Below are 25,185 nucleotides of genomic sequence, written 5' to 3'. Positions count from 1 at the left end.
GTGGCCAGAATCGGAATATGTGGTGGAAAAAATGCTCTCAGCTTTCCAAGCTCTGCATAAGCTGTTCGAAAATCGCCACCCCATTGCGAGATACAGTGTGCTTCGTCAACAATAATTGCACAGATTCCCTTGAACTCCGAGGCGGTTAATGTGCGACGGAAGTCAGAATGCTTGAGGCACATTTCAGGGGAGGCCAGAATACCCTGATAATGGTTCTCTTCGAGTCCCTAAATGCTGATATTTAGGTTCCAAGTTTTTTGCATAGACAGGCAAGTACACGCACTTTTTGTAGAGAATAGCTCCATGAATCCCCATTAACTGCAACTGCAGTAAGCTTCATTTTCTCGAAGCGAGAGGCCTATATGGATATTAAATAGAGTAGTTGAGAAAGAATTACAATGACGCACCTGGTCCTCCTGAAGAACTTTGAGAGGCGAGAGAATGATTACCTTGCTACTAGGCTCAAGCAGCAAAGGCATCATGAAAGGCATTGTTTTGCCTGATCCAGTCCCAGCTATCACCACAGTATCGAGCCCTAGAATTAAAGCCTCAGCCACATCCAACTGCCAATCGTGTGCACAATGGCCAAAACGGTCTTCGAAGGTGTTTTGGATTCTTGACCGGGTGCCGTGAGAATCATATGCTGATTTTCTGTGCGCGAGTTGTCGAGCGAGATCGAGGTTTCGGTAAGATCGCGAGTTGACGGCTTCATGGGGGTCAGAATTCGCGTTGGAATCAGTGAGCATAGGGCACAATGAAGTTGTAATTAACGAGTAAACGAAACGCGATGCGTGTTGTTTCAACTTGTTTGGTGGGGCATGTGCTACTAACTGTCACAATGTGACGGATGGGTGGTCCGCCTATCGAACTGCACCAGACGTTCTGGGGGATGCCCTGGCCATCATTTTTTACTGATGGCTAACAAAACTGGGCGAGATACCTTATTTGGGTATCCACACCCAACGTCTGGATTCGAGACTACGTTAATGGCTTTCGTTTGCCTTTGGGACGATTCTTTTGCCAGCCGTACATTGGCTTAAGAAAAATTTTGCAAAAGCAAAATTTTTCTTACTGGTTGTGCTTAGCCAAAAAGGATTGAGTGAAGATGGGGTTTGATTCTATGAGTAGCGGTCGTTTTAGGACTTGAAACTTTGCAACGTCATGTTTAAGTCATAGGATGGAGCCATTTATAAAGTGTCGTCAACCGTGATAGTCTCATCAACCTCACCTTCCAGCCACAGTCATCATCATCATGGACTTTGTGAAAAATCAGCTTGGCGGACAAAACAAAGAAGCACAGGCAACATCAGGAGCCGGGGGAGGACTGACAGATAAAGTTAGTGGTGCGCTAGGCGGAGGGCAAGCTGGAGAGAAAAATGAAGGCATGAACCACTTAAACAGTACATGTTCCTTTCTAATCAATACCCATTTGTAGATTTACTTGACAAAGGTCAATCCAAAATTGTAGCTTTACACGTTGAGTAATAGTGATTATTGACGCCATCGTTTCTCTAGGCGTAGACTTTGTACAGGAGAGGTTCCTTGGAGCTGGCCCTCAGAACAATGAGAGCGCAATCGAACAAGCAAAAGATGAACAAATTTCGGACGTTATTCGCCGTGGTTACAAGAGCGCGACAGGCACCGACTTTCCTATCAAAGACAAGTAGTGTGGTACATTTTGTTCTTTTAACTAAGATTTTACCATTTCGCTGTCTTGAAACTCTATGTATTTTCTTCTGTGTTCCCAGAAAAATAGAAAAATTGGACAAATTTTCTTTCATCCCTGCTCTTCATTCAAAGGAATATTTTGAATGGTCACTATGATCAGTACAAAAATAAATCAGGAAAGAAGGATGGGAATTAATAGTTCGCGACCTATTTTCAATAGTTATCATTACTCATCAAGCGTGAGAGATTGGTGTCCCCGCACTATCCATACGATGGTTATACTAGTACCACTTCTCATGGTCCCCACGACAGTATGATATGTTTTTGTATTTCTTGGCGAACCTTGCAATGAAATGAACAGCATTTTTTCTGACACATTGTCTCAATACTTCGGTAGGCGTATTCTGAGCTTCAGTGCGACATTATATACGCACCTCAAACATGACCATTTTAACAGTACCTCATGAGCTATTGTCGAAATGGAAGCATGTCATGATATATCTTGAAAATCAACAAGATGATCATTCGACCGGCGCTCGGAAGACGGACAGCGCCCAGTCATGATCTTCACATTTCAGGACATATGTTGATCTTTAGGAGAGCAAGACCTATAATTAAACCTCCACGTCCTTCGGAGACAATATCACTCCGATGGCTACATTGATTGTTGGTAAGATACCGGAGGACATTGGGGGATAGGATACATTAATCTGGACCGTTTTGTTCTCGAGACGGTATTGTATTGGTTAGAAGTACATATGAATTATAATTATAATTTATTTACTTGGTTCTTTACACACTCAATCAGAAGAGTAATCGCCAAATAGTATCCCGCTAGACAATCGAAAGTCCTCTGAACTATCCATACTACTCTTCAAGCGAGATTTGGAGTTAAAGCTACATTGGTATTCTGCGTGTCAGTACCTACAACGGTAATTTAGGGTTAAAAATTACTCACAGCGCCAGGATGGAGTTCACGTATACTAAGGAGATTCTGTGAATAATATTTGACAAGTCGAGATCATCAAACTCACGTCTAGGCACCGCAAAATGCAAGGCAAGATACATTGTAGATGACGGGTCGGATGCAAACTGCAGGAGAAGTCGGGTCGGGAGAGTGGCTAGGAGGAGAAAGCTGATACAACATACCAAAGCCAATCTTATGACAGCGCAGAGACTGCAGCAAGACGTCAGTAAATGTACAAATTCTTCATGCCCAATACTGACGCAGTCAACATCCCACTTGAAATAAAAAACACAACAAGCTGATGAACCGTATGTACCCCTCTGTATGAGTTTTGACAGTGTCAATAAAGCCTCCAAGAATATTGCAAAGTCTTATCCACCTTCTAGTCGGAGAGGGAGGTATCATTTTGTACAAAACGGCCGTCATTATGATGGCAATTAAGGTGTCAATCGCAGCAGTAGATCCAATGGCAATGCAGACAACTTGCTAAATGAGGTATAGAACCAAAAATACGCGTATTGAATGAACATGTCTGTGATTTATATAGAATACTGACCTTGAATGACACGGAGAAGTTAAATACTTGAGACAATTGGACCCTAAATTATATCATGCATCAGCAGTTACTTCGATGATAGCCTCCATACTACTTACATATACACGGTTAAAACTTTGTTGGAGAATGGTTGAGAATTCCATTAACCAGGAAGCTGAGTGTGAAGACGTACCAGAACCGATTCCTGATTGTTTGTGTATCAGGTAATGCGGCTTGATTAACAAAAGTAGAGATCGTACCAATGGCATACGAAAATGTAATCAAAGAGAATGCCTGAATTTGACCGTCGAAGTCAATGTAAGATACTGAGATGCAGAAAATTATTCGAGGTTACCTGGATAGCGCGAGACACCCTCTTTGCTACCGCCATATTGTCTGCCACTAAAAACCTTCTAAGCCGATCGAAGAATGATCATCATAACCTATAGACTCACAAACCCAGATTAAATGTAGATAGAAGCTATTAAACAACGTGTGGGTTGCACCTCCAAAGGAACGCAAGGTTTTATGGCCTCACCTTTGAACAAAAACCAGCAATAAAGCCTGCAATGGACATTGAGTGCCTTCCCACTGAACTAGTGATTGAAAACATACATCCGTTGTTGATAAACCCTTGTATCCACACAATCATCGTGTCAGTTAGAAAGAACTACAGCTTGATACGTTAACTCCACCTTCAGACTCCTACGAAACGATCCACCGCATGTCAAAACTGCTATCGTTGATGAGGATATTAAGGAATTAGGACGGACCATACGACATTCGGATTCTCAAATCTTGTCGTTGTCGTGAATGCAAAACACATCATTATTGCCGAAAACGAGAAGTGCAGACAATCGAGCATGCTGATCATCTACAGTGTGAACAGAGTGTACGACATCGGCAGGATCGTACTCACCACACGGCAAGCACCTTGATACCATGTCAACTGTGGGTCAATTCTACATCGCAATGTATATAACTCACGACAAGTTTCCTCGTCTTCGAGTCATTTCCGTAATTGAGGAAATAGTAATAGGCCTGAAAGAGCGTCCCGCCAAACAGTCTGTAAGGATGATCATTGTTAGATAGCGCTACACTCTGCAAGGTGGATGGCGAACAGACATTGAACCAACCATAAAGCCCAGAAACGGTGCCTGCGTTCCCGCCGAAACTGAAGCATCCATAGTAGAGAGATAGCGACCTCTGTGACGAGATGTCAAAGGGCAAGTTACGGAGAAGGAAAGACACGGACTTGCAATAGAACCTGACATGTGCCCTATTATAGATCTCTATTTTTGTTGAACTTTCGTGCGTATTCGGCATATTAATGGTCGCGCCCCAATCCCGGTCAGAAGGCGTTGAAAATGGGACAAAGGATTCTGGGAATGTTCTCTTCTGCCCAATGCGCTCTCATAATTGGTAGCCAAGACTTTGGCTTGCAATAGTAACTAAATCTCTGACATGCATACGTGACGTTAAGCAAGCTTTCATCGCCCCTGGACAACATACAAGAGGCCAGATGCTCACACCATCAGTGGAAACCTGCTCTGTGGCGCAGTCTACAGACTGGGCGCTGGAGAAGCACGGAGACGACTTTGGTCCACCTGGAGCACGTATATGTAGGGATCATCACAGAAGTATTGATTTGACAGATGGCTTCTCTACTGGGTATAACCGCTGACAAAGACGAACAATACCAAAGACCAGAAAGGTAAATTGTTCCAGCCATAAGATAAAGAGTTCCCCTGAGATCTTCGTTAATTGATCGTCCTCTTCGCGACATGAAGCCTGTTGAACTTCAAATGTCCTTCTTCAATTTTGTGCGTTATTAATATGATCTCTCTTGTCTTCCAGAGATTTCCTTTCCTCTGTCCTTTGACCTCGTCTCCGAAATCTCTCTAGGGAAATTTTTTGATCCCATCCTCCTCTCCCTTCTCTCCTCTTCTCTCTTACCAGTGTTTGGTACAGCCACATCGGAACTCTTGTTTAAACTTTGGGCGTAATTTTGACACAAGCTCTCAGGCCCTTGGCGGCCCGTTTTCTCTTCAAATCCGTTCATCCACTGTTCATCCTGGTCGCGTCTTCAGCGCGTCATGGAACATGTTGTCAATCACGTGACTTTCGCCTCTGGTCTTTTTTTTTTTTTTTTTTTTTTTTAAAAAAAAATCCATTTATTGTCCTTTGAGGGAATTCCTTACTCTGGTCACATTCACTGCGGGCGCCGACTTACACTCACTCAAATATTCTCCTTTTGTGGAAATTATTTGAGTGTAAGTCATGATGTATGTCGAACTTACAGCTGAACTTACATAAAATACCTGTTTGTTTAACTTACAGCAGTCGACGCCCGCAGTGTTTTTGACTCTCCACCAAAGCCCTACGCAACTACGGAAATTCGTGTCACCACGAATATTCGGTCTTCATTTCATTTTAAGATCCTCACACTATTCATTCTCACTTCAATCTTCCTATTCATAGTTCGCAAGAATCCATTCAAGCAACATTAGCTTATTTACTACGTAGGTAGCCGGATTTGGTGGGTGGTGGGGCTTTCTGTTTCAGGGGGCTTTCTATTGATTGAATTACTACCGTGCTCTCAACAAATTTTACGAAATTTGAAGTTAACTCGGATACACGCAACATCGACCAGGTTCAGCCATTACCATATGCTCCAACTTAAATACGATGACGACGGCAAACAGGGCTTTAGGTGAGTACAAGGTTGACATAGACAGCGCTGATTGACCGACCTCAGACTTCTCTGACTGCTCTGCGAATACAAGGAACGATCGGGTGTTTACTTGAGGTGCAGCCGACACACTTCAACCAGAGGGCTACAAGGTGGTGCATCGGTCCTTCTGGTATTTTTCGAATACCTTGAAGCATGTCTCGGTTCCTTTGACGCAATCTTCTCACTAGGAACAACTACCATTTCTGGAGGTAGAAACTTCCATCGGAGGTACCGTGGTGCACGCGAATGGTTCTTACCAAGTGGGACTTCTTCAATTGCAGTCATTTGAACGTCCTGGGGCTCGGAAACCTAATAGAAGACGTGATTGCATCTCCATGTCTGTGCACTAGCGAATACCTGCGACCACGATGACCACTCACCATCGACATCTACGTCAGGACTGTCGGTCTAGTTCCATCATACATTCTACTATTCTAGAAAGGAACCAGGATCTCACAAAGTGCTTCTCGCTTTGCAGCTCATCGAAACCGTCAGATTCTTGCCATTGTATTCAGGAGGGAAAACGTCATATGTAGGGTTCCACTAGACATCCAGGATAGATAAAAGAAAACGTCCCAGCATCCTAGTTTTGCAGTACAGGTAACGCTATTCAGCCAACACTTACACTTGTTTTAGTGGGCCACCGCGGAGCGTGGCATGACGAGTCTTTACGATTCAGCGTCACGCTTTGTAATAATATAATATATATATAATATAATATAAATATGTCCAACTTTGACGTGGATATCGGTGCAATGGACGAAGTGATATTCAGACTCCAAGGCATAGTTAGCAACAAGATGCTACCACCAATGGCAAAGCCTGCTTCGTACGTCCACTCCATTGAGGTGAATTAATTACAAATGAGGACTGTTACAGCCGCGACAGAACGGTCAAGCAACAACCATATTTACGTACCGCCATTGCTATCACGAGACTCGGAGACATTGTGTTCAATAAGGTGATGGAAAAGCTAGAAGAAGTTTTCCTCCGTTTTGCAAACAATTTTCCCACGGACAGCGTCAGCGGCTATGACCCAGTTCTTCACAAAGACACGGGTTTCAATGTTTTCCATGCGCATAGCCAATATTTCACGAAGGTATCCGCATATCAAGACAAATCTGACAACATAGGTTTTCATCCCCTGGTCGACCCTGATAACGTGTTGGCGTCCATGGTAGGGGACAGTTTCATCCACGCAATCGATAACAAGGTACAGTTTCTTCGTTGGGAGATACTTCCTGACGGAACAGCCAGGTATGTTTAGAAAATACCAACAACACATCACAACCAAACTAATATCATGTTGCAACAGATATTATTCTTATAATCCTGCCTCCATACGAATTGGAGACATTATTGAGATCAGTGTTGCCTTTGTCGCATTTCCTGCCCAAGGAAACAAGTACAAATTTGTTGTCGCTCTTCGCGGAATGCTTGTCTTGGACCAGGAGGCAAGAGAGGTAAGCAATGTTACATTGAACAGTCTCATAGCCATTCATAACTTCCAACAGAAAGCTGATATTCTCAGAATGCGGTCGTGCTATACTCCAGCGAAAAGACAGGTTGCTGTTTTGTGTAGGACAAAGAGGCAGCTGTACAAAGGTCAGATTGACATTGAAGACACACAACAGAGGATGGCACATATGCGCTTAAATGAGGACACAGTCCACAATAGCAATACTATGTCCCAAGATTAATACATATGTACATAGAAAGACAAGGATATCATAAATGTGCTGAATGAACAATCAATCCATTTGCGTGAACATTGTAAATAACAAGGAATAATTTGTCAAGTCATTTTCATGACAGAAATTATCTGAAGGTGTTAGTTGGCACCCCATGGGAGAATCCTGCGTACAGTGTACGCAGAATATTCCCACACTCGGCTGAATATCGGGAGAGGTTGACCGTGGGAATATTCTGCGTACACTGTACGCAGGATATTCCCACGCTCATCCGCAAGTCAAACTTACAAATTAAGACAAAAAGAATGAGGACGAGAACACAAGTTTATTTTGAAACAAAAATTTGACTAACACCGCTGGCGCTCATACATATTTTCAAAGAAAATAAGACCCAGTAATTATGTTTCCTACATTTTTTTGACGTATTTTATTGGAATATAGGCTTCGGGCTTCCCTAATTGGGTAACCCCGGACTCTATATACAAGAAAAATACGTCGAAAACCAACAGGAAACATAATTACCGATACATATTTTTCTATCAAATATGTATCAGCGCCAGCAGTGTAAGGATGGAACAAATTACAAATATCCATTCCACAAGAGGCTTTGTGGTTGAGGGCGATGCAACCAAAAAATATCTGCCTTTCTGGATAGCAAATACAAAACAGTTGCATGTACACGGTCATCTTTTTGCCTACATTACAGGAATTAAATTGACAAATACTAAAACTAAAGAGCACACACCTTATACCCCTTTCCCAGGATTTGATAGCTTTTTTGACACGCTTGTGTAATTGGTAAACATCTGCCGCTGTGTAGTGAAATTCTAATGCGATACCACTGATGCGACGGACACCAAAATGCAAACAATCAAATTCATTGAGCAACAATGCCCACGAATTGGCTTCAACAAAGGAAGTCTGATTTGCTTTGGGTAAAAGAGGCAAAGAATAAACCCAACAATGCCTGTCGCCAACCCGTCTAATCCCAGGAGAGAACAACTCTGGATAAGGATCGTAATCCAGCACAACGAGAACATGACCACGAGATGAACTATACCCAACATTTACGTTGTCCCTGATAGACTGTATCCTGCTTTGGATATGGCAGTCCATTTTCAAAGTTTGCGATGGAATGGAAAGAACAAATTTCAAGCCACGGGAATGATATTTTGCAAGAAATTTTTGCGCGCGCTTGAGGTCGGCAGAAGGTTGCAACAGAGAGACTTGATGTCCAAAGGTAGCATTTGGATACAAGCTGTACACCTTCTCAAAGGTAACAAAATTCATGACGCCGGCTGCAGTAGAACAAAATTGAAGTTAACATTGTTTTGACACATGACATTGGGGACATACTGCTATGATACCCCAAAATGCACTCTACCACCGATTGACAAGTCGTAATCAGTGGGACAAAAGAACCTTGGCACCATAGGTTAACGACCACTCCAGTGGTATTGTAATGTTGATGAAGAGGATGTTTCTGAAGGACGATTTTTTCCATTTTCAAAATTTTTTCCGCTGTGGTGTTGTCCGGATATTTGGGATGCGGCATGATAGTAAATCCAATGGACATCATCCAGGAAAGAACGGGAAGAGCATATCTGTGCTCGACATACATGTCCATGTCACCTGGAATCCATATATTAGCACGATTGATTACAAAACTTTATGTAAGTAAAGCGAGTTCTTTTATTCCCACAACCCACTGTACAACAATATGTCCTTGCCAATTGTCCCCATCAGTAAATCATTGATGCCATCAAAATTGCGTGATTAATACCGGTTTTTTACTTAACCGGTATGCTTGACTTAATAATCGGTTACTATCATAGAATTTCTGTTAGTTTTTGTTCCTACCAAGGGGATATGGAAATTAAAATACTAGATATTAGCTAGGTAGATAGGTTAGCTGCCATATGGTAGAAAACAAAATTAGATACCATTACATTATGACTTTTTAATTGCAAGTTAAACATTTTGACGCAGATAATCATCGCTCATAACCAAAAATTTTATAATAATGACCTCATTCAACTGATTTAAGGCCATTAATTAGTCACAATCAATTACATACCAACTGTTTTGCATGCTTTATACACCTCTAATGGCAAGTAGAGGTAAATAGAATGCTTTATTGTTATCAAAAAAAATTTAGCATGAATGACTAGCAGACTGTGGTGGCATAGAATAAAGAATAATAAACATTATGTATCTAGCTATTATCTTTAATGCCACTTCAAATAACTTGTCATATTAAACTTGTTGTGCTGTTCATACTGGCCATGAATTAATAAGCAGACTGTGGGAATAACTTGCATATAGTGTATGCAAGTTATTCTCACGGTTGCCGCACTTTGCATTGAGCAACTTGAACTTCTCTGGTAATTCCTGATATATTACTGAGATGCATTGCATATACTTTAGGTAAAATACAAGTATTTTTGGCAATAATAATTATTTTCAGTCCTAGTTTAGATGATCTTATTATATTTTACTTGCTGTGGTGTTTGTACTGGCCGTGAATTAATAAGCAGGTCGTGGGAATATCCTGCGCACACTGTACGCAGGATATTCCCACGGTCACTACACTCAATTTGCATTGAGCACTGGCCACTTTGGTCAAGAGATGGTCATTTTGAATAATGTTTTCCATGCATTGAATGTATTTTGGGGAAGAAATAATGCACTAACACTTGCAAATTATGCTTGAAATATGTTTCCACACAGCCAATTGTGTTCACAGCAACATCAAACTATGCCAAAAAGAAATATGCGCACCAAACAAATGTTTTTGCACACAATATTGTTTCACTCTTGATGCACTTTTCAAAAATAAGAAAATTATATTTATGGGAAATATGTCCCCACTTGGGCAGCCATACACATGAGCATTCTTCCATCAGTTTTCCATACGGGATTCTCTCAGCAGATCTGGAATTCTTCAATATTTAGCAGGTATGAAAATTATAATAGACAAGTTCTTCCTTACAATTAGGCCTTATAACCTGTGCAGCTATTTTTTGTGTCTGACACAACTAAGCTTGTAGTAGACCTAAGTCATAGTAATTAATCATAACCTTGCCCAGTATCTGGCTGTGCATTCAGAACATATTAATATATATTAACTATGTTATATAAATCTAGATTAAAAAATATTTTATACAATTGTGAGATGTAAAGTCTTGTCATGCCACGCTTTGCGTTGGACCACTAAAACAAGTAAAATGCAAAACGGTGGAACCTGAAATAACCAGGCCAGTCTTGAACTGGAGAAGACGAAACAGCAAATGTTCATTGGGTTTGAAGATAGGAGCAAATAAATTTTTGGGATGGAAGGCGCGGCGCATATAGCCCGAAACGCGGTCGTTTAGCTCCTTGCAAGTCCAAGAGAAACGGTAGAGGGTTTTCAGATCCATCTGATCCATGTACACATCGTCCATGGGAGGCGGAAAGACTCTAAAAAATAAGTAATAACCAAATGAGATAAAACAGTGAACATACTGTTGGAAACGGGGGGATAACGCGGAAGCCATGGGTAAAACAGTGTGGAGAAAAGTGCATTGTCTATACTACGTCAATAAATATATTAACCGTAAGCCAATAGACGCCCGACGTAGGGGAAGAACAAATTGGTATGCGTGAGAAACAATCATGAATCAGAAAATCAAATTCAAATAGTACAGAACGCCCAGAACCCAAGAACGCGTAATTATTTCTATTTGAACTCTGATTGATGAAGCTACCGATATCAAGGAACGTGTGTGCCTGCACAGTTCTATTTCCAACCTTTCAGACCCATAGTTCAAAGAGTGCATTTGTTCCATCTCTAAGTATTAGTACAATATATAAGCACGTTGGCTAGACGGTTCCACATGGTTTTAAAAATTAAACAACAACGCAAAAAAGTGAATTGAGTAGGACTATTGTTGTTGGGTATAATTAATTTTATGGAAACGCACATTCACATTGCGATCAAAACAAATCAAAAACAACCTTTAAAGTAACCAATGGTAAAAAGAAGTCGTAGAATGAATTGGAAAGGGGTTGCTTAGGGGGTCCGGTGACCGCTTAAGGAAAATACCGATAGCGGTAACGACATTGATTGCATCAATAATATTTTGATGGGGACAATTGGCGAGGACATTTTTGCTCGCTGGGTTGTGGGGATAAAAGAACTCATCTTTACTTACGTAAAGACTCGTAATTCCCAGTTCACAATGCTTTTCCGCTCTGTTTTCACCTTCCTTATTGGCGCTCTCTATGCGCAGGCGGCTCACGCTGCCTTGACGTCGAAGCAGGTCGTAACCAGCATCAAGGCAGTTACCACAGCTTCACAGAGTACCAACGACGCCCTTACAGTTATCACAACCACTTCTTCCGTTACTGAAATTACATTTGCCAGCAGGGTTTGTATAGATTTTTATCAGACATGACCGAGGTTTCCTTACTGTTACCTACCCACTAGAAACTGGTCAGCGGATTCAAAGATATTGTAACCAGCATCACGGCTGTCGTCCCAAAGATTACATCGACTGAAACCTTTCCGGACGATGAAGGTAAAGCTATCATCGAAGCTTTGACCGATGTAAGTCGTTGTTCACTTTGAATCACATATCAGTATCTGACGGTGCTCTGTTCTATAGTTTGTCTTGGTTCACCAACTTTTGTTGTCTACTGTCATCGGAAAACACTCCATCTTTGCCCAATTCTCTCTCACCGCCCCCATCGCGGCTGTCCTCCGTCTCCTTGAGGCCCAGGTTGATGTATGATTTAACTTTCGCAATTCTAACTTGGTCGAATCTCTAATAATCAAATACGTAGGCATTGGCGTTTGCTTTAATCCACCTCATTCCAACCCGGTCATCCTCTATTCAGAAAAGCCAGAAAACGCTTTCGATTTCTCTCGACAGCAGCATTTCTACTTACACCGAATTCTGCATCCCCAGCATCTTCTGGCCCGCTGTCAAGCCCAAGTGTGTTGCAGCGTAAATTAGTTGGTCTGTTGTACAATGGATAGCTATACTCTGCGGATGATGCGCGTGGTGCCCGAGCGTTGTCTTTCAATCTTTTCTCTCGAATTTCCTTCAGTAATATTGTCGAAAAAAAAATAACGGTCAACATCAAGTACAGTAGCATGCTTACTTTTTTCTTGAAGCTTAGATATTATGTATATCCACTTTCAATCTTGATCTAAGCGTGTTGTTGGCAAAAATATTGGATTTGACAGAAGCTGACTGCCTAGAGATTGCTTTTAATCATATATGCCGCACCTATCCCACGTTAAAGCCTGCCGATGGCTGCCGGATATGCGGCGGAGAAATGAAACTCCAAAGCTTCGCCGCTTGCCGCTAGGCTCGTACACCAGTCGTTTCTGACTCAGCATATTTCGAGCTCCGCTCGGTTTCGTCAGAAACGGCTGGGCCAAACGGTTCGGTTTTGGCAGAGTCACGCTTTGTCACGTCGGACTTGGTGAAATTCGAACAACTACGTCGATTGCGACCACTACCCGTCCCCCTCCCCCTCGAATTCTGAATCCTCTGAATCCTCAATAACATCGTACTCCTCCTCTATTTCCTCAAGATCCATGTCAAGGTCAAACCCTGCATGCTAGACTCGCCCATACTGTCTGAAGCTGAAGCATGATTTGAATCTACAGAGGATGTAGAGACTGCATTTGGGACAATCTGGGTATCCAGAGGTTCACTTTTGATGGAGGTGGGATGTGCAGGTATGTCTCTTTCATTGTGTGTTTCATCTGCAGAGACTGGGTTCATTAACCGCCAGCAGTTCACCTGCGCCATGATATATGATTTTTCGGCTCAAATTACAAGTCATTTTTTTCTCAAAATTTTTTTTTTTCGTGACCTTGTAAAAATGAATTTCATTATAAAAGAAACCTATCTAAATGAATCTGTAGACAACTTTTTTTTAAGTTGTGGAAGGTTGTTGTTGAGGCAAATCGCGTTTTTTTCACTAAGTCCGAGTCACAAAACGAGGATTCCCTCAAATCCGAACCGTTTGTCCCAGGCCTTCTGTGAATATCTCTCTTTTCGCACTCCGATCAATGTTTGACGACATAAATAAAGGCAACATTTGTACAAACATATCACTCGGTACCTGCCTTATCTAGAAAAGAGACGAGATTCACAGAAGGCCTGGCTCGCGAGGCTAGCTTGCCGCCCCAAATTTCTCCCCGACCTCTCGTCTTGCAAGGTCAATACGAATCTCCTTGCTGCAGTCTTCCGACACTTTCCTTTATTTTCGTGAGAAATCTTTCAATACCTTAAAAAGGTAGAAGCATCCTCTGAATTTACCAAAAATGCGTATTTTGAAGCCTACACGAAACCGAAAATAAGTAACCCATACGGTATGTCGTCTGATTGGTTTTTTTTAGTCTCACTTTGCTGCGCCCGTGGTAAGCGGGATGATCTGTGGAAAGAGAGCGTTTATCTTGAGGATACGGTGTTGCATTTGAGATTTACCCAGCTACTTGTTACTGTAGACCAGTGCGTGAATCGTCTCGTCCCACTGTACACAATAACTGAAATTGAACCGTTTCCCTTCCTCAGACATTCAGCGTTCAAAACAATGGGCAGTCATGGAGAAGTTCTTCCACTCCTCGGACTGGCGAGGCCAACACGGATACAATATGTCGATAACCTTCGTGCTTCACTCACAATTCTGCTCATCTGCCACCATGTAGCGGTAGAATGCGCCCAGACGAATCTTTCTACCCATATCTTTATCAATATCAACAAGTCCGCTCTATGGGCGCTCTTCTTCTTTGTCTCTGGATACTCGGCAACATTGGCGCTTGGGTCATCTTCGTCGACTGATTGGCAATTTTTTGTAAAGAGGATGGTCAAGATTGGATTTCCTGCCTGGATATACACTGTCATTGGACACCGCCTACTGTTCATTATTCCAGCCATGTAAGCTATATTTATGTATCATACCCCGGCAGTTTCCCAAGTGCCATGATACATCCTGGTGGGGAGTGTCCCAACTGCCCAAGGTGATGTATCAGAGGGTCTGTGGGCGGTATAATCAGTGCCGAAGCCTTGCCGGTTGATCCCAACCAGACAATGCAGCAGGCGGCCCCGCAGGGGAAATTTTGGGGATTTTGCACTGTTCTGTAGGCGTTTTGGCGAGAAAAGGACGCCGAAATAATCTATTAATATGTCTACATCTAAAACCGCCGTTTGCGCACATCAATGTGGGGGTGGCGGGGTGGATGCATTTGAGGCTAGTTGGATGACGATTTAAAAATAGGCTCACTGACATCATAACGAGATTAGGCGATGCATTGATAGCGCCGGTGAATACTCGGTGAATGAAGGTATAAGATTGACCTGTACCCTCCTTATAACCTGTGTATCCAGTCCAGTATAGTCAGCCTTAGCTGCTAGTTGAAGCCTTCATACCTGGCAGTTGCCAGGTGTATGGGAAGTATCTACGCTGGCAACTGCCAGGTGCCACATTTGAAGTCTTCAGCTGGGCGATGGTCAATACAACCAAACAAATCCCAAACACGGTGAGCGGGGCCCCGCCGGGCGCGAAAAATGGCGTAGCTCGTTGTTCGGGCGGCCGTTTGGGGCGGGAAAAAATGCGTCGGGGTAGGTTTGATGAGCAGACCACGTCGGCATTGTTTGCGCGACGTTATGGACAGCGGGCGGGGTGGATGGGGCGGGGCGACGTTGGATGACGCTCGCATTATTTCTGGGTGATTTCCCGATTCGGGTTGCAGATCATTGATGTATTGATGTAATCAAATTGATCATCACCATCAATCCATCACGCCGCGGCCATCGATTCAGCCAGCGCATGCACCGTGCGCGCGCGCGCGTTGAAAATGCGCACTGCTCGTTATCCCGGCGCTCTTGCAGAGCAGATAAAGCATAGAGGTTACCTATACAGGCATGCAACAGTGGTGAGTGGTAATATTGACCCACATTTGTAGAGTTCAGTCAGTCTGCTGTGGTAATTACCTTGAGTAGGCTTGGGAAAACAGTGGTATGATACCTTGACTGGCAGAAGCACAGAGTAGACAACTTATTTAGCTCAACCTATAGGCTACTAATGTCACTAGAGGCCTGTATCTCGTTTATGTGATCATATATAGCAATATATAGTAAGAATATCTAATGTAAAATGGGATTGCTGCTACTTTGCCAGTATCAATGATGCAAAAAAGAAGGGGTCACTGATTATTTTCACATTCTGATGAACTCGAGATCAAATAAAAGGGCATATGAGTAACCAACCTATTCTACAGAGTATTCATCTTGGAAGTATAAACAAAAACAGTGTTATATTTGCTGTCTCACTCAATATTTAGCACGTATACAGTGCCGGAATCTAATTTGGTGATCTCGGATTCAAAATTTTCTATGTAATTTTGCAATTCTGAACGCAATTCTGAAGATTACATCAAAAAAAAGATACCAACATGTAGCTGGTTTAAAAATGAATTGAAATATATACACTTTATACCGTGTGTTGTAATATCCTACAAGGTGATCTTGTTGGATGAATTTATGGATTTAGTAGTTTCTGAGGTCGACCTTCCGAGCCTGAAGCACACCTTTTGAGGCATCCATTTTTTTTTCACGGTATATTTGGATATAGAATGATTTTACATTATTTTAGCAATAATTTTATTTGCAACTTCAGCATGAAGATGTTTCCCAATTGAATATTTACTGTTGGAATTGACGTGGAAAGAGCGTCCGGAAATGTGGCTATTTTTAGATATTGAGATAATAAAGTGTTCTCGAGCAAGCTTTCCGATCCTTTACAGTCGTGCATAAGAATCTACATATATAGCAATAATTGTCAAACTTTCTTAACAACATACAAACAAATATAGCATCCAGAGTGGCACAGGAAGGGCACAACAAGTGCCAGTGGATATAACAGTAGCAATATTCATCAAAAGCCATTACATGAACTGTATTTGACGAGTATTACCAAATTACTCATGTATTGATCATCTTACTACTATATTTTCTAATCCATAGTCACTCAAAATATGTGCCATGTCCATCAACTATGTAGAAACATGTAAAGATACTATGTGTTGCATAATGCATTGTAATCCTTTAGATATCTCATTTGTTTGATTTGGTGAGCATACGGCGTCGCAGGACGTCCCTCTATTAGTAATATTATGTTTCATAACAAAGCGTCTGCGCGAAAGACCTACAGGCCAACGAGCAGTGCGCATTTTCAACGCGCGCAGCGCGCACGGTGCATGCGCTGGCTGAATCGATGGCCGCGGCGTGATGGATTGATGGTGATGATCAATTTGATTACATCAGTACATCAATGATCTATTACCCGAATCGGGAAATCACCCAGAAATAATGCGAGCGTCATCCAACGTCGCCCCGCCCCATCCACCCCGCCCGCTGTCCATAACGTCGCGCAAACAACGCCGATGCGGTCTGCTCATCGAGCCGACCCCGACGTATTTTTTCCCGCCCCAAACGGCCGCGCCGAACAACGAGCAAAGCCATTTTTCGCCCCCGACGGGGCCCCGCTCACCGTGTTTGGGATTTGTTTGGTCGTATTGACCATCGCTCAGCTGAAGACTTCAATTGTGGCACCTGGCAGTTGCCAGCGTAGATACTTCCCATACACCTGGCAACTGCCAGGGTATGAAGACTTCAGGGTGCGACTACAGGTGGTATAGTGTGGTTGGAATGTGTCTACTTCTATATCAGCGTACACCCCGCGTTCGAGACAGCGCCGGGACGTTCATTTTTTAACTGATTAATACTGGATCCTGAAATCTGTAGGGTACTCACAAGATAGTACAAATTATACAGTCGTTTCGTCGAGTGGGTATCGTGTCATGTATCATTGTATGAGGTTGGCAAGGTGAGAGATCGACTCCCCAATGTTCATATTTTTCTGCCGCGTGGATTTAATTTCGACGCTAACTTGATGTTTCGAAGTCCGTATTGCAAATTCTTATGATACTATGCTTCATGTAAATTCAAAGAACCTTAAATAGAATTCGTATGATTGTATTATAAAGATGACATTTGTAAAATAGAGCAGCTAATAGAAGTATACTACCCGGACGCTATATGATTTTGGCTGCGCAGCATAAGTTTAGCTATCATCTTCCGCATATACCCAGAACTTAGAGCTCTTGACGGGTTTACCGTTTCGGGTGAGGACAACCGAAGATGTTGGCACCGGCGGCAATCTTTTCGAAAGGTAATAAAAAGATATAAGCAATGTTCTCCAAAATGTCCATATAAAGACTCACTTTGCTTGCGCAGGAGCGGCTGTAGGAGCGGTGCTTCGTGTCAGGCGTTGGCTGCGAGCAGGTGCTGGTGCTGTTGCTGGTGCCGGTGCTGATGCTGATGCTGATGCAGATGCAGATGTTGAAGTACCTGTAGTCAACCTTGATTGAGTACTAAGTGTGGCAAACGGAATGATTAATTAGACATGGCTTTGTATTGAATTTGAGTTGCATACTCACCTATTAGCCTTGCGCTTTTTGCGGGGATTTTTTGACTTCAATTCTCCTTTACGCTTTGAGGACGTCTTGCAGGCACCAGGTTCCGACACCGTGTTTGTTGAAATTGTATTGGGCGTGTTCTTTGCTGCTGTACTAGGCATAGACGTGGCGTGGGCCGGGTCTGCTACTGCCACAGATGGGTGGTTTGCGCGAGGTGGCAGGCCGCTGGGTGGATTTAGCGTTGGTGAGGTCGTAGTTGCATCCGATGAAGATACCGTGACTACTTTGTCAACTGTAGGGTTCGGAGTCGCCGTTGACACTGTCCTATTTGTTGTCGTAGAGTTTTGTTGGTCTTGATGTACTACAGAGAGGGAAGGAGATGGTGGCGTAGAGAGGGAAGGGGATGGTGGCACAGAGAGAGATGGCGATGGTGGCACAGAGGTAGGTGATGCTTGGCTTAAATCGTCGGCATTGTTGCTTTCGTATCCGGAGTTGTTGTCCTCATCTTCCATAATGTACGGCCAGTCTTCGGGAAAGGGATTATGACCCTTTTCATGATTTAGCAAGTTGGAATTAAGAGAAACATCTTTATCAGCCACAGGAAATTCTGGAGGTGTAGTTGGAGTAGTGGTCTGACGCAAATTGGGAGACGCAGTCGTTTTCTTTCTGTTCTTCTTCTTCTTTTTGGGTACGGAAGCCGCAGTGACATGAGATTCATTAATCGGAATGGCCTGAATTGACTCCTCTTCGCTCCTGAAGGCTTCCGAAGCAAACATTGGGGTTTGGCCATGATCTTGCGGCAATGCCCACTCTTGACAAGTGCTTTTTGCTATACAACGCTTAAGCGGAATTAGTTCAAGAATAAAGTATATAACTTACAGTAGCATTTTCGAAGAAAATCACCGAAGATCGGAATAAAAATGTTCTTGTATTTAGCTTGCTCTGCGCGGCCAAAGTTCATTTTAATATCTCCAGACGTAACTCCTGAATGAACACTGTTATACCGAAGAGGAAATCAGAACTAGAGATTGTATAAAAAAGAAACACAAACCTAATAGTACCCAACATCCCCCCATTTGCAGGTTCAGGCCCACCAGCTATAAATGTGCACTTCCACCCAGTGATATTGCAGAGCGCGTCTAAGATTGGAGACATGAAAGGACCAATTCCCTCGATAGCACTATATCAGATTAAGAAAACCGTTAGAAAGATAGGAATTCAAAATTAAAAAAAAGCCGCACCGCTGACGTTCTTCCGGAGTCAATAGATCCCCACTGATATCAATGTCGGCGTTATACTTTGCTATTGCGGCGCTATGCTCATCTGAGGCAATCTTTGTCCATTTCTTTTTCTCTTCCAAAGTCAACTCCTGAAAAAGGCGTCTTGCAATCTCGTCCCGGGTCTTAACTAGTAAATTGACAGGAACTGGTGGGTCCATTGCTTCAATCTCGGCCTCAATAGAATCGCGATTGGCTTTCTCCTTTCTCCATATGTTCACTGGAGTCTTCAACCTTGGGCGATTAGGCTCTTTGCCTACAAGCTGTTGGAGGAGCAGTGTGAAAAGATTTTTGCTATCACTGCTAGCCGATGATGCATTGCGAGCCTGAGTCTTATGATCTTGCTTGTATTGGTATCTAAACCAACGCTTAATTTTCTAAATGAAAAAGTGGCGTCGTGACGTCAGCCTGTCAATTAATCAAGTGACCCAAATGGGAAGCGACGTACGCCACGAAAGGTCTGGAGGAGTTGTTGTCTCTCTTTTTTCTGCTTCTCTGCAATCTCCTTTTCTGCCGGTGAAAGTGTTTCGGGGTTGCGGCAAGGAATTTCTTCTTCTGCTTCATCGTCATTGATGGCTGCTAACTCATCTTCAGTAGGCTCCCAGCTCTCAGGCTTATCCAGCGGTAACCTTTTTAAAAATCGACGGCTGATATCGGCAAGTGTTTCAGAAACTAGTTGCTGTTCGACAGCTTTTTCATACAACGGCTTTTGCTCCAGTAAAAAAGCCTTTTGTAGGCCTTGAAAACCGCCAGGATTGGGCATATTATATCTAGGTTTATAATACCAGTGAGTTTTCGGTTTAAAAAGTTTTTCAAGGCTCTTACCTACTGCTATACCGACAGAAAGGTTGTTAATGCTATGGTTGATCCTTAGTATTCAAATCCAAAATGTATGTACTCCTGTTATCTTGGCCGGAAAAAGTATGATACATTACCCGCCATTACCAGCCTATCAGCGTCAAGAACCTTCCGATGGCCCTCTTTTTTTTAACCCCCGACTCCGAGAGCCATACATTTTTGGGACCGTTGTTGCTTTCCTCCCTCTTTTCTCCATCCAAGGCGCTTTCGGGATGAATCCAGAGCTCGCCTTTCATCGGCGATCACATAATCCAGGCTACCTTCAATTCCTCAATGACCAGCCAAACGTCTTTGTGTTAATTGTGAGAGCCCCACTACATGTTATCATTAACGAGTACCGGTAAGTTTTCTTGTTTATTATTGTTGCATATGGCTCAACCTTTTTTTCATTTGATCATAGCTCTATTGGCGTTGATACTCTGCTTCCCCTGGCCAAAAGAGACCTAGAGGAGTTTTTGATGTCTCGTCAAGAGGCTGGGGATGTCCATTTTATCCAACCCCCTCATCTGAACGGTCCATAAAGGCCAAGGCGAATCATTCCAGTGCTGGTGGTAGTTTGGGGGCCTATTGAGAATATGTTGAGGATGGCAATGTGAGTCTTGAGTGATTTAATGTTTCATATATTGTGCTTAAACACGCCATCAGCGATTTTATAGTTGAACACGTACTCAGCGTGCCGAAGGACGTCTTCAACAATTTCCTTGACGAACACCGACTGGCTGGTGCTTTGCAGCTTGTCCCTGCGCAATCGTGGTCTGCCGACTACAAAAATGCACCTTCAACCCGACTTCAACGTCTTCCAGACACAGTGTACACCCGGTGGCCATATGTCGGCAAACTCTCTGCTGCCTCAACCAGAATTCGCGTTGGACGCCGTTCGCAACAGCCAGCCTTAGCAAGAATTGATTCTGAAGGCGTGGCGACCATTCCTTCTGCTCAAGGGCGTCAGCACTCCCCCGACATCATTGACTTGGGCGATGTCGATAGCGATGACAACAGCGACACCTCTGGCCTGCCGGAATCAATCAGTGTCCAGACCTGCCAATACTCTGCTCGCCTCAAAGGCAAGCAAAAGGCTGTAGAGGGTCCACCCACCGCATCAACCTCAGCAACTCCGGAGCCAAGGAAATCCCAACGCCTTGAAAACCACAGGTTGATTTCATCTTGCCCCAATTGCAAGGGGAAAAGGGGCCATTGTGCGCACTAATTTAATATGCTCTTGTAGTTTACAACATCATGTAGTAGCTACAATAATCAAACGTTTTACGCCGACTCAACCGTTGCCTCAGAGCTTTGTTCTTTTGTGAAAAATTACATTGTGTTTTTTCAACAATCGAGATCTGACTTGGATCTGACTCTACATATTCAACTTCTGCAAACAGAAATTGACAACCATTACGTATTAGCACATTCAAGTCAAGTATAACTGTTAAGCATCTTACCTTGATTCTGCTTTGTAACTTTTGTTCCTCCTCAGCCTTCTGTTTTCGAAAAAAACTAGCAAAGATTTTGTTCACTCTTTCGAAAATTATCAAGAGAGAAGCAATACAGTACATACCGAAGGAATCTAGCCCTTTCATTAATTCTGTGGCGATGTGTTTCATGATAGCGCCTCTGAGCTTCTCGATGTCTTTCTTTGGCTGCTTCTACTGCTTCAGGAGACAAACGATCCCTTCAATGTATAATCAAATATCATAAACTTTCTATATCCTGATGCTATACATAGACTTAAGCTACTTACTTCTGACGTCGTTTTCTTTCACATCCTTTTCGCTTTTCTTCCTCATGGTTTCTGTTTGACCAGAGGAATCAAAAAGCTGTCACCGGAGTAATCTGAATATACGTATTACTTACAGATAATAAGAGTTTTTCCTTCTTGCCAACTCGTAGTCGCGGTCGGGGTTAGATTTAAAATGGATGTATTTACGGGCCATAGAGGAGGACAGACACTGCTGGCGCTGATACATATTTGATAGAAAAATATGTATTGGTAATTATGTTTCCTGTTGGTTTTTGACGTATTTTTCTCGTATATAGAGTCCGGGGTTACCCAATTAGGGAAGCCCGAAGCCTATATTCCAATAAAATACGTCAAAAAAATGTAGGAAACATAATTACTGGGTCTTATTTTCTTTGAAAATATATATGAGCGCCAGCGGTGAGAGTGCACAAAGTGTACGTTCTCGGCCTAACAAAAAAAAAGCCAAGCGGGTCAGTGAGTATTTTGATTGGTTGCTAAATATAGAGGTCAGTACCAAAATGGAAATACCCAAAGTCAGCTCGAGTTGTCGACTTTTGAGATTGCATTCAACAATCACTCAGTGCATCGGGACCATAATTAGTTGCACATATGGGTTCTGTATTAATCGTAGAATAAAATTTTGAAAAGATTTTGGGTCAAATTGGCCGGAATAAAATGGAGTTTGTTGCATGTTTTTGGTCGGAAGGCCAACACCATACAACGATGTTTGATGGGTCAATGTACGGAGAGATTAAGAGACTCCCATATTATGCACATAAGTGTTCCACAAAATTTTTGGGTATGTTGCTAAGGAGAATTATACCTTTCAATAGGTGAAATTTCCAAACCAGAGGATTGAAAATGCTTTTGTTATTAACCATTCTTTTTTGGACAGCCGCACAAGCGTTTTCGTGAATCACCGCACAAAAAGAGAGTGTTTGAGATACTACACATACATTGCTTTCTTTCACGGAATTTTTTAATGAGATCGATATACTAGATATATGTACCTTTCATTCTAATGTACTTAAGCATACACGGGACTAAATTTTAACACAATATTGTGGTAATGTTAATGTCTGGTTTGGCGAGAATCACTGCATCCCAACCCAAAAATCTTGATATAGCATTTATTTCATGATGATATGTCAACTGTGTACCATAATTACAATGTATTAACGTTCCTACATGCCATGAACAATAGGTATGAGTTTCAAACCTTTTACCCATCTTACTGACTCCTCTTGAACATACGATGCAAGGCGGTCCGGAGTGAGGGTAGCCAGATATTTGTCCTTTGTTCTGCATCCGTGAGCCACCCAACGGAAAAGACCTCCTGCGGTGTATTGGGTAAAGGAGTAGCGTTTCTCATGCTGGGAGATGGCGGTGTTAGAATGGGATATCAGCGCGGAGGGAAGCAAAATCGTAGATCCGGGGGGAAACTCAACAACAAGTCCTAACTCCCAGAGTATAAGATGACCCCCCTGCCTTGGATCAAAATCGCCAAGTGCAGTCACCGCGCAGTATCCGTATGGCAAGTTGGAGAAGTCCTTGTGCTTAGTGCATACTGTACAAGGTCCCATGTTGAATGTAGCCGCGGAAAAGATACTGTTGGGGAAGACACGCTTCAGCTCAGGGTCTTTGTGGAGTTCTTTCAGATTTTCTGCATATGCACAGAATAGATCGTTAGCCCAGGTGTGCATAGCAGCTGTAAAATTAGAATGATCAGTATGGTTAAACAAAATAATGTCAAAACGTACATGAGGCAAATCCTGCCAACCGCTTGAAGGGTTCGAGGTTGCAGAGCCATTCCAATATCACCTTGTTGACCTTCTCGTTCCGAAGATTGGAGGGCGAAGTTTGACCGCCGCCGAAGGAGACACCGCAGTGTAGAGAGTCGAACGTTCCTCGACGATTCTCGGACTTGGGCGGGACAAAACGGCTTCGTGCCACCTCCAGGGAGTCTGCAGCTAGTTCCATGAGGATAGGCCAGCCCTGGTCCTCCGGATATCCCGCCAGAATAACGAGAGCGCGTCCATCTGAGTCCGAGATGAACATCGGTTGTCTATGAATTTTCTTTCAGTACAAAAAAGGGTAATGAAACATTTGCATACCTTCCATCCCACTTGACAAGCTTGAACTGGAGCTCTGAATTGACTCCTGTAACCTCCTCTAGATGGTACACCCTCTTTGATCTGGAGCGGTCGTTGATTCCGATGAAGCCTGTTCGAGCAACGCGTGCGGATTCTGTTACAAATGTGGTGTTGATTTGTTTTGCTCCCTTGACATATTTCCGATGAGGGGCTTCACGAACAGCTGGCTCAAGGATTTGCCCGCCTTTGGCCTTGTCTCGTTGATGCGCTCGAGCAGCATTTGCAGCAGCATGCTGGCGAGCTGCGCGATGGGGCGGTTTGGATTTCTTTGCGTCTTTTACTGGCAGCTTGGGGTTGGAGGATGGACCCTCCATCGTGGAGACGTTCCCTGAGGCCCTCGCCGGCAATGATGGTTGGGGTTGTACTGCAGGAACACATGAAGGCGAGGAGTGTGGAAAAAGTGGTACTGGCAATGGTGACGGATTCAACTGACAGCCATCGTTGACAAACGCGTCGGATGTGATTCTGCCATGCGATTGGAGATCAACATTAGAAGGAAGAATAGGGGATGAAGGCGGAGTATGCTCTGGTGATGTGAGCGGTGAAAGGCTGAACAGGCTATCTGCATGACTATACAAGTTTGCCCATTGCTCCAAAGCCACCGCAGCCGAGAAGTTGGTAGGCAGAGTAAGAGTCGTAGACATCATGATCAGAAAGGAAGACCTGTGTGATATTTGAAATGGTGAACAATGGGTAGAACAACAGCGGCAAGGAAGGGGAGTAGAAACAGAAATGGGAGAACAGACCCAGTGGCTCAGTGTATGTCCGGGCTCGAATATTCCTAAGCCACTGGGGTGTTGAAATGGTTTGAATAGTGGGGGATTGGTACTGCAGCACACACCTTGGTTTGATACCTATTAGATCATCGAAGTTGAATTGCAGCACATTGAACAATGGACATAATCAAATTGTTGATTGAGTCACGCGGTACACGTCGAGCCACGTGACGTAATGCGCTTTTTTTAAGTCTGATTTGGGTTATCACTTAATTTGAATCACTCGTTAAAAAGCTTAAAGGTGGTATTAACCGCCTCAATATCACGCAAATCACAACATCGCGAGGGTCGCCAGGGGTCGCCAGGGC

General features: G+C 43.2%; 8 protein-coding genes across 8 annotated transcripts; 4 read left to right on the top strand and 4 right to left on the bottom strand.

Moving 5' to 3' along the window:
- Positions 1–1,252: 1,252 nt before the first annotated feature.
- On the top strand, positions 1,253–1,667 carry JR316_0012068 (uncharacterized protein; the record flags this gene model as incomplete). Its single annotated transcript, XM_047897705.1, has 2 exons — positions 1,253–1,400; positions 1,516–1,667. 2 exons carry the CDS (start codon positions 1,253–1,255, stop codon positions 1,665–1,667), a joined length of 300 nt encoding a protein of 99 aa, XP_047742594.1.
- A 4,962-nt stretch (positions 1,668–6,629) lies between these two features.
- Positions 6,630–7,604, top strand: JR316_0012067 (uncharacterized protein; the record flags this gene model as incomplete). Its single annotated transcript, XM_047897704.1, has 4 exons — positions 6,630–6,733; positions 6,784–7,161; positions 7,220–7,367; positions 7,419–7,604. The coding sequence occupies 4 exons, from the start codon at positions 6,630–6,632 to the stop codon at positions 7,602–7,604; spliced, it is 816 nt and encodes a 271-aa protein (XP_047742593.1).
- A 571-nt stretch (positions 7,605–8,175) lies between these two features.
- On the bottom strand, positions 8,176–8,885 carry JR316_0012066 (uncharacterized protein; the record flags this gene model as incomplete). The annotated part of the gene is made up of 2 exons (XM_047897703.1): positions 8,176–8,290; positions 8,341–8,885. The coding sequence occupies 2 exons, from the start codon at positions 8,883–8,885 to the stop codon at positions 8,176–8,178; spliced, it is 660 nt and encodes a 219-aa protein (XP_047742592.1).
- A 1,838-nt stretch (positions 8,886–10,723) lies between these two features.
- JR316_0012065 (uncharacterized protein) lies at positions 10,724–11,131 on the bottom strand (the record flags this gene model as incomplete). Its single annotated transcript, XM_047897702.1, has 3 exons — positions 10,724–10,738; positions 10,850–11,054; positions 11,100–11,131. 3 exons carry the CDS (start codon positions 11,129–11,131, stop codon positions 10,724–10,726), a joined length of 252 nt encoding a protein of 83 aa, XP_047742591.1.
- Positions 11,132–11,815: 684 nt separating this feature from the next.
- On the top strand, positions 11,816–12,587 carry JR316_0012064 (uncharacterized protein; the record flags this gene model as incomplete). Its single annotated transcript, XM_047897701.1, has 4 exons — positions 11,816–12,004; positions 12,064–12,183; positions 12,242–12,361; positions 12,420–12,587. 4 exons carry the CDS (start codon positions 11,816–11,818, stop codon positions 12,585–12,587), a joined length of 597 nt encoding a protein of 198 aa, XP_047742590.1.
- A 5,130-nt stretch (positions 12,588–17,717) lies between these two features.
- Positions 17,718–20,112, bottom strand: JR316_0012063 (uncharacterized protein; the record flags this gene model as incomplete). Its single annotated transcript, XM_047897700.1, has 7 exons — positions 17,718–17,814; positions 17,878–18,015; positions 18,094–18,901; positions 18,952–19,067; positions 19,124–19,252; positions 19,314–19,726; positions 19,798–20,112. 7 exons carry the CDS (start codon positions 20,110–20,112, stop codon positions 17,718–17,720), a joined length of 2,016 nt encoding a protein of 671 aa, XP_047742589.1.
- Positions 20,113–20,419: 307 nt separating this feature from the next.
- On the top strand, positions 20,420–21,449 carry JR316_0012062 (uncharacterized protein; the record flags this gene model as incomplete). Its single annotated transcript, XM_047897699.1, has 4 exons — positions 20,420–20,547; positions 20,608–20,720; positions 20,864–21,403; positions 21,433–21,449. 4 exons carry the CDS (start codon positions 20,420–20,422, stop codon positions 21,447–21,449), a joined length of 798 nt encoding a protein of 265 aa, XP_047742588.1.
- Positions 21,450–23,123: 1,674 nt separating this feature from the next.
- JR316_0012061 (uncharacterized protein) lies at positions 23,124–24,745 on the bottom strand (the record flags this gene model as incomplete). Its single annotated transcript, XM_047897698.1, has 4 exons — positions 23,124–23,132; positions 23,184–23,656; positions 23,709–24,013; positions 24,063–24,745. The coding sequence occupies 4 exons, from the start codon at positions 24,743–24,745 to the stop codon at positions 23,124–23,126; spliced, it is 1,470 nt and encodes a 489-aa protein (XP_047742587.1).
- Between the last annotated feature and the right edge of the window lie 440 nt (positions 24,746–25,185).

The sequence above is a fragment of the Psilocybe cubensis genome, chromosome 12, assembly GCF_017499595.1.
Source record: "Psilocybe cubensis strain MGC-MH-2018 chromosome 12, whole genome shotgun sequence".
Classification (NCBI taxonomy): domain Eukaryota; kingdom Fungi; phylum Basidiomycota; class Agaricomycetes; order Agaricales; family Agrocybaceae; genus Psilocybe; species Psilocybe cubensis.
Note: the sequence above shows the minus strand (reverse complement) of the source record. Positions and strands in the feature narration are given on the sequence as shown.